Source organism: Chelon labrosus (genome assembly GCF_963514085.1).
Source record: "Chelon labrosus genome assembly, chromosome: 4".
NCBI classification, from domain to species: Eukaryota; Metazoa; Chordata; class Actinopteri; order Mugiliformes; family Mugilidae; genus Chelon; species Chelon labrosus.
In genome coordinates, this window is record NC_140340.1 from 8,700,295 (window position 1) to 8,709,269 (window position 8,975).

The 8,975-nt window shown below is 45.9% G+C and overlaps 1 protein-coding gene across 1 annotated transcript; it reads right to left on the minus strand.

Moving 5' to 3' along the window:
• Positions 1-5,781: 5,781 nt before the first annotated feature.
• LOC311487388 (PAK4-inhibitor inka2-like) lies at positions 5,782-8,975 on the minus strand. Its single transcript, XM_084543643.1, has 3 exons — positions 8,812-8,975; positions 8,657-8,690; positions 5,782-7,121 (listed from the first exon to the last, which is right to left on the minus strand). The coding sequence occupies exons 2-3, from the start codon at positions 8,657-8,659 to the stop codon at positions 6,129-6,131; spliced, it is 996 nt and encodes a 331-aa protein (XP_084399769.1). The 5' UTR covers positions 8,660-8,690; positions 8,812-8,975; the 3' UTR covers positions 5,782-6,128.

The window sequence follows — 8,975 nt, forward strand, 5'->3', positions numbered from 1 at the left end:
TGCCTCCAACCTTCTGTCCCTATTGTATCGAAGCAAACTGCTTGACGGCGTTTGTGTGTACGTAAGTGTGAATAGTTGTGTTTGGCAGCCAAAGTGTGCGTTTGTCTAAGCCGGGCTGTTAGACTTGAGGCCTTGCGGCTGTGTGACCGCTAACACACACACACACACACACACACAACGGGTCACGTGACTGTGAACGGACTCCGAAGGCCCCAGAGACGTTCGCGCACTCGCATCATCCAACTGCAAAGGAATGAAGGAATGCAGGGAATTCGTGGCTTTGGCGTCGTCCAGCGAGCTTTGGAAAGTTTGCGGAATTTATTGGTACCATGTTCAAAAAAAAAAGAAAAAGAAAAATGTATGAGTCTCACGAGCCTCTGTCCCATTGTCTCAAACAGTTGCATTTTCCAGGTGGATCTTGTGGTGCCTCTCCTGATAACTTCCTTCCTTCTTCTCTAAGGAGGTGCTGAAACTTGAGGATATAAATAGAAATTAATTGTTTCCAGAGAAGCTCTCGTGTCTTTTCTGATCTCTTCACTGTTTTTTCTGAGGTATGGGCCGCGGGCGTTGCTCGGGGAACGTGCTCGCCTCGGGCTCTGCAGAGAATCATGTCACTGAGCACGAGCACGAAATGTGGGTGAACCGGGACACAAGCTCGGGCAGGTCTGCACCAGTACATGCAGCAGGTTCGCATTAAGAATAGAAAGAGAAAAAAATTATAATTTAAACTACATTCCAGAGATGGTGGTTGTTCATTCAAGCCTGAAAATCCGCATGACACCAGAGAAGGACTCTTTCCAGTGATCCAACAGAAATCGAGATATGACTTCAGTGCATGTAGATTGTTCACAGTGGATGATAGCAAAGAGTTATGTGATTATTACTGTTATTGATTTTCTGCAGAAGCCATGCTGATTTGCAGAAAGCTGATATGAGTGTTGTCTGCAGTGCTTTTCTCGTGGTTCTCACTGCATCGGCACAGGTTCAGCAGGTATAAAACCCTTGTTTTACTCATGTCAGACCCTTTAAAAAGTTGCACTGATACCGATAAATTATTAAACCGTCGACTCATGACATATGCACAAAAAAAGCCTGCAATTTTATCCTCTAATGAGGCAGTTTTATTTATAGCGCGGGCCTGTGCGTTTGCTTGTAAAGCCGTGTGTTGCACCAAACAGAGGAAGCGTGGTTTGACCCGAGGGGCCTCGTTTGGCCATGAGAACCAAAGCAGAGAACCTCGGGGCTGTTTCGCCTGTGTCATCTCAACTGTTATGATTCCCATGAACCTAACAGTCCAGTTTATGGCAAGCTGAGGAAGAAAGCAGCTGTGAGATTTCTAAATAAAGGCTGACTTATGATTTCCAGATTCTCCTTGTTTAAATCTTATCCACGAGCACGGCAAGGAGGAGGATTAACTGAAGTGACCGTTGTTAAGTTCAGTGGTAGGCTACTGGTAATCAGAGCTGCAAATGTTTGCATAATATCAGGATATCAGAAAAAGAGCAGAATGTCTCGGGGAAGTATTTTTTAATCCTGTCCAGATCCTAACGGAGGAGTTGTGTTCGAGGACGAAAAGCAGGATTTGTCTAATGTAAAGGGAATGTTCTTCTGGTTTTATTTCCCCAGACATTTCAGAGCCAAATGAAGAAAGAAAGGAAACAAAAAAGAACATTAATCACAGTCACTGTTTGTCAAGCTGCAGGCTAAAGACCCGTCTTCACTAAAGGCTGTTCGAAGGTGATGCTCTCTCTCATTCTGTCTGTCTGTCTGCCTGTCTGTCTGTGGTGGAGCATTTTATTGGCTGTTATCTGACTCAGTGACTGATGTGGAAGCCAAATGCTGCAGGGAATTTAAACGTCACATAGTTTCATCGTCACCTGTCTGTAAGGTTTCATTACACAATCCACTCATCCTTTTCCCGAGAGCAGACAACTGTTGCACTTTCGGTTTCTCTTCAACATGGAACCCTTAAGGCACCTTGCTTGCTCTCTCTCTTAAATGGAAACCTGGATTTCTCTGGAAACATCCCGTAACGCCAAGCTGCTTCCAGCTGAGTGACAAACCGGCCGTGTGACGCCATTTAATTCTAACTTGCAAGTGACCGCTTCGGGATGCGTGGAATGAACAGCAGATCCACGTAATCAGAGTCAGCCGCTCTGAGGCAGTAAAGGTTGGAGGAACAAAACAGGGACTCTGTTATTCTTAACTAAATGAAAAAGAAGTCACAAGGCTCTTGTAACTAAACCTTTTTTTTTTTTTTTTTTTATCTAAAACAAGCGTTGAGTCTTGAGATTTTTAGCTTTTTTTCTGTTGTGACTAAACAGGAGTCACCTGGCCCGACAGTGATTTCCGTTTAATGTGGAGCGGGTGAAGAAAGCTGCTGTAGCAAAACAATTTAATGTGATGATTCAGAGTAAACCATGTCTACTTTCCCCCACTTCTGGTTGAGACCAAGCTCATCAACCTCCACACACGTCATACCTTCTCACTTTTCCCAAATTATTGAAGTATAATGTCAAAATAAATGTCAAACAGGAATCTTAAAAGCTCTACAGAAGCACATTTCTGCAGCCTGCAGCGTGAGAAATCAAAGCCACCTGAGAGATGCATTTAATGTCGTTTTTTTTTTAATATATATATATAAGCATGCAGAGAGATAGTCCTGAACACTGACTTTCAAGTGCAGCACGAACTCTAATTAGAGCTTGACTGTCGGTCAACACAAAAAGAATCACAGAGCTGAGGAGCTTGCCAAGCTCTAACACACAGCCCACCTTCTCCTTTTATTTACTAAAGGGATAACTACAGCAGGGGCGATGCGGAGTCAGGGATTAGCGAACATGAGTTCATGCTCAAGGCAGTGTACCAGCCAGGCCCAGAAATAAAATCCCCTGCCAGGCTTTTAATTAACGGGAGAGGTGTTGTGTGTCCGCCACGTTAGGCTGGGCCACCCGGAAACTGCGCGACGCCTCGTCAGACCTGCTCTCGATCATCCTGCGTGCCACGGACGCTGTTTACGGGAAATGATAGTAGCCCAGTCTGGCCTGCTGTAAGCAGACTGTGGGTGGCAGCCATCGTTTATCCTTTATAGTTTGAAAGGCAAGTCATACTAAATGTGCCTTGTATTGGCGGACACGTTGTACCAGAGTCCTCAGGGAAGCGGAGTGTCGGTTTAAAAGCAGTTTGGGATCCATTAACAGCAATGGTTGTGGAAAAGCTGTGAAAGCTGCCTAATTGCCGGCATTTACACTGAAATAGCTTGGCTTTTAGCGAGGACATTTGCATTTTAAATGTTAAGCATTAGGTGAATCACATCTGTGTCACGGGACGCTCAACTCATGTCCACACACCTGATAAATGAGGAGGGCTCTTTGTCAGGAAGAGAACAAAATGATGGCCAGAGGCTTGTGAGAAAGAGCGGGGGGTTTAAGGAGTGAATGAAAAAGTTGGAAAAGAAAATTATTCAGCTGAAGCTGAAGTCACCTGACCTTCAAAGGCTTCAAAAGCAACCTGACATGTCATGAAATTATTTGTAACAGCAGTAAAACTACAACATGTAAATGGGATGTAATATACACTGATCAGGCATAACATTATGACCACCTTTCTAATATTGTGTAGGTCTCCCTTGTGCCTCCAAAACACTTGTGACTCATCAGAGAATGGACATGGGCCTTCTGAGGGTGTCCTGTGGTGTCTGGTAACAGGATGTTGTTAGGGGGGGGGCTTTGAGGTCAATGGCCTCTGTGGATCATCCCACAGATACTTGATCAGTTTGGGATCTAGTGAATTTGGAGGCCAGGTCAACACCTTGTGCTGTTCCTAAACCCTTTTTGTGTGTTTCTGATACAATAAAATTATACTGTATTATTTTAATTTGTCTTTTGTGGTGGAAATACTAAAATACAGCGTACATGGTTAGATGAAGGGACTTAAATAATGAGTATGCAGGTAAACTGAGCAACTTTGCGCTGAAACAACAAGAAGAAAGCACAATGGTAAAAATGAACTGCCAGACAATTTACACTTTGGGAGGATTCCTGCTCCTGGTGGGGCCGCTACGTGACACTTCATAGTACAGGCACCGCAAATCAATGACTGCAGTTGTGGTTTTGTAGTTGAGGTATCATGCGACTGTTACTGTTTTGATAGATCGTGATCCTCTGTTGCGTAAAAGCACCACGGCTCGACACGTCACATCGGTGTTAAAACTCTTAAGCTGTAATCAGATGACTTGTTTGTTAGCTCCAAAACATCAGGCGGTTTGCCTCGAAAAATATTTCATCACTCAGCCACAAGTTGTTGTATCACACTGCTCCCAGATATTTATTTTTTAATTTTTTTTAAGGCTTTGCATAAAAGCCAGCATGGTGAAATCCAAAAAAAGATGATGTTTCCTGCTAAAAGATGCATTTAGGAGATATAATGTGTATTTGTGTCTATTGCTGCTGAATGTTGCTACCATAAATGATGCTTTATCTCACAGGACTCATTTAGTCCTAGAAGAAATCCTCCTTTTTGCACACATAGGCACACACACACATACTGTATGTGTTGGGTTTATTCTGGCAAGCTGCAGGGATGAATTTGAGTAATGGTTTTGATTCACTGCTTTCGATGTCCTCTCCTTCTCATCCCCCCTTCTCTCAGTCAAACCGAGAAGGTGATGTATTGACGCAGTCATCCAGCTGTAGGCTGCTGGGAACGAGCTTGCGCTTAAAAGGAAATCAGTACCAGAGCCGGAGAAAGCTCGGAAAAAAAGGGTCTCGGCTGATTCGCTTTTATGTTGTTGATCGACGCCGATTGTCACATTTTACAAACTCTCGCAGTCGTGTAACTGTTAAACTGTTCGCTGATAAGAGTTCATTAAATCTCGGCGCTGAGCCTCGGTGACATTCCACCAGGAGACTTTGATGAACAGGCCAATGGAGACAAACCAGGGAGAGAAAGACCCATCTCTCTTTTTTTAACCTCCCATGTCCTTGATATCAGACATGATTGGTGAGGCTGGCTGCAGTGGGGAGCATGGGAAATCCCTTTTTTGGGGAAAATATCTTTATCTTAATATACCCCGGCGCTGATTCTCCTGTGAATTGATGAACGAAGCAAATTTGTAAAGGCAAAGGTGAAGTGATCATTAGCTTATCTTGGCGCATACACCACTCCTCCTTTCTATCAGCAGCTTTTTCCTCTCCTCGGTGAGCCCAGTATTAACTGTGCCATTAGCCGAGGTGTGAGTTGTTACCAGCGTTGAAGCCAGACCACAATAAGAGCAGAGACCGGGTTAAATGAGGCAGGGAGTTATGCTTCATGAAGCAGAGGGGAGAGCAAACTTCTGCTCCGTCTGCAACCAGCTGCTTCGCCTCTCCTCCTCGCTTCTTCTTTCTGCACGGACACATGGGGAATTACCTCACTGAGCACACAGCAGTCAGTGTTGACACAGCCTCCGGTTCTGGCCCGTAAATAGATCGGTCGTCTCGTTTAAAGCGCCTCCAAGGGGTTTAACTTTTTTTGTTGAGAAAGCACAAGCAGATTTTTTTTTTTTTATTACTTTAGTAGTCCCTTGGTATCTAACAAAATGTCTAAAACAGACATTCCCTCATTAGTCCTGGAATGACTACAAGTCTGCACATCTCATGTATTATCATGTTTTCAATTAATCTTTTTTATTATACTCCAATTACACCGAGCCATGCATCTCCAGACCCCCCCTCCTCTCGTACATGTGCAGAGTATTACGTTTCTAATGAAAACAAATGAATCCACATTCATTTGCTTCACAGCAGAGACAGTAGAGGCCTCCTTTCACTGCCAGTCTGGCCGTCTCTCTCTCTCTCTCTCTCTCTCTCTCTCTCTCTCTCTCGCTGTAATGAGCTGTAATGAAACTCAGATGACTACGGTGGAGGCTTAATACGGATAAAAAACTAATGTTTAAAATTACATCAGCCCACACACACATCCTGTGTCACATGCATAACGTGATGACTACAAATAAGATCATGTCCAGTTTAAATAATGAGAACATCTTCTTTATTAATAGCTTATTAACAGCATGTAAAGGGTCATATAAAACATTCATATAAAAATAAAGTGACTCTGAGGATTGTCCGGTGTCTACATGAACTGTGTCAGATGTAGCCAATAATATCTTTGCAGATTATGGGCTGCCGGCTTCCCGACTTCATGAGGGCCGTAAAGTGGAAGATGTCCATGTCTAGCTCATTAATGCCCGAGTGGGACTGGTGGAAAAATGGGACTTTGGGCTGTGATGCCACAACTGGGCAGGACAGACGCTTCTCAGCATTGGCAGTTCTGTTAACGTGAGAAGAGTCTGTTGACCTCATCTTCACTTTGTCCTCCACGCTCTTAGACAGTCCAGCGAGTTTCTTCTTCATGTTGACAAATAAGCCTCTGCCCAGTCTCCGCCTGGGATTCGGCTTCAGCTCGGTGGGTTCGGGACACTCTGGCAGGTCCATCCAGTTCTGTATGAGGTCTGCGAAGCTGTTGTCCCCCAGAACCAGGGGTTGGCGGTTTCGCCCCCTGGTCAATAAAGAGTTTGTCCAGTCCTCTGGGTCGCCGACCTCAAACGACGTCCACCTCTCTAGACAGGCGTCGGAGGTGGATTTGGGTCGGATGCGTCCGCTCGGTGCTCTGTGTGTGCGGAGGCAGGCTGAAGATGACACGCGCACGTTCCTCGTCCTCCTGAGAACCACCCCGTCGTCCTGCCACGACGCCTCAGAGTAGCCCGAGTCAAACTCAAAACTCTTCTGACTGCAGGGGGAGCCCAGGCCCAGTCTGAGGCTGATGCCCAGCTGGCTGATGGAGTCGTCCTCCTCCTCCTCCTCTAGAGGGCTCGCCAGGCAGCAGGCAGAGTCGTAGGTGCTGGCCGTGCTGGCGTCGGACATCCGGAGACGTATGCGCTGTTCTCGCTGCAGGGCTCGTTGCTGACAGGCGCGCGCCACCGCGGAGTGGCGCACTAAGGCCGGGAGCTGGGTGCTGAGGGGGGCGAGGGGTTGTCTGGCTGCGGGGCAGGCTTTCCGTAGCTGTTTCAGGTCCTGCAGTGACCTCATCATGTACCGCATCTGCTCCCGCAGGCAGTCACTTGAGTCACGTAAGCAAAGCTGAGGAGACACGAGAGAGGAAGAGTCAAAAGCTGCCCAGTAATCATTTATTATGAAACATCACTTCGTTAAGCCTACAAAGGAAGATGAGTGGAAATGTCCACGCCTTGTTGTAGAAAGGGCTCTAATAATAGCAGTTCACAGAATCCACCTTATGGGCAAGCTCAGGCTTGCTCGGAGTAAAAGACTGAACCTATGAAGGAACACCTTCTCTCTTATTGTAATCCTTGAAGCCAGCTGACCGGCTCTTAAAAGAACACAGCTCCTAAACAAAGCATGTTTACCTGTCCGTTAATTTACTCAACCACGCCAACAACTGAAGTCGACGCCCTGTTTTCACTGACTCAGATGATTCATCTGGAAACCAAGACTGATGTTATTAAAGAGAGATCTGTACTCATGCCTGACCTTGGCTATTTATCTACGCGGGGAGACATCTGCAGTGTGTCAAGGAGAACGTGGGGTCTTGTGGAGCCCGATTTAGCTACAGGGGCCCTGCTTCTTTAAAGGTGCAGTGCGTCTGCCTATGAAATTCACCAGTGACACTGCGTGGAATATAATACTCGTGTTTCCTGCACTGGTTGGCCAACATCAGCCAGTAAACGGCGGTGGCTCATTCTCAAACTCAAACAGGAGATCATGTGACAGTGAGTGTGTGAGAGTTTACGATTAGGAATGAGTCAAAAAGGTGCAGTTTACTTTGCCGCTTGGGTTTAGAACATGTTACATGTACTTAATCCAAACAAGGAGCTCCTGAGTCTTTTAAATGGAAGGGGGGGAGCAACGCTGCAGCTTCCAGACTGTACATGAGACCTCCAGCTAAGTGTGACGCTGCCATAACAAATACGAGACTGGGCTGACAGAGAGGCGAGACATGCAAGCGCAGCCAGCGGAGGATAAAAAGCCTTAACGGCCGTAGAGGTCACATCCAACACCAGCCGACACAGAGGCACACTTATTTCCTGCAGTCTTGTCAGTGCACTAACCTCTGAACCTGCGTGACCCCTCTCCTCTGAATGTGCACTCCCTATTAAAGAATCTGACCCCGCTGCAGGACCTCCTGCCCCCATCGGGGTCCATCACAGCTCTGCTGGATGTTGCAAGAACAACGGAGCAGGAAATGCAGCACGGATTTAAAATAAGACAAAGCGGGGCCCAACCCATGGAGATCAGTGAACGTCCGTTAGACTGTGAAAACATCTCCACGTGCTGCATTCAGTTTGGGGAAACAATGAACTGTCACTGTTCAGGCCAAACGTGTACAAACTCATCACTCCACAGTCTGAAGGCATCTGAGCATCACTGACTGTTCAGGCTTCTGCTGCTGAGCTGCACTGGCAGATGTTGCCTCCATATGTTCAAACTGAAAGCCCCTCAACGTTCACTTCCCAATATGTTGGAAATGAGGCGCCAGATAAACGACAAAGCCACTCAAATAAGCCTCAAATGAAAGAGTTTTGGTCATGAAAATCATTTCATATGCAAAAAAATAAATAATAAAAAAAAGTAAAAAGTAAAAAGTAAAAGTAACTCACCATTTCTTTTCCTTTCAGCTGCACAGTTCAGTTCCTGCCAAACAAATGGTGGATCGGGTTTAAAATAAGATCATGAAGATGTATTACTACCTTCTTGAGGAATCAAAACAGCATAAATAATAATAAAAAAAATACAATGAGTGGGCTGCACTTACAGTTACTCCCAGTGTGGCAGACCCATTAAGATGGAAAACAAGTTTTGTTCGAAGATGTCGCGGGACTCGTGTCACCAGTGGCTCGGATTCAGTTCCTCTCGGCTCCAGCCGCTTGAGCAGAGACAGATGTGCTGACTGACTGAGTGGAGATCTCAGCCCTGTTC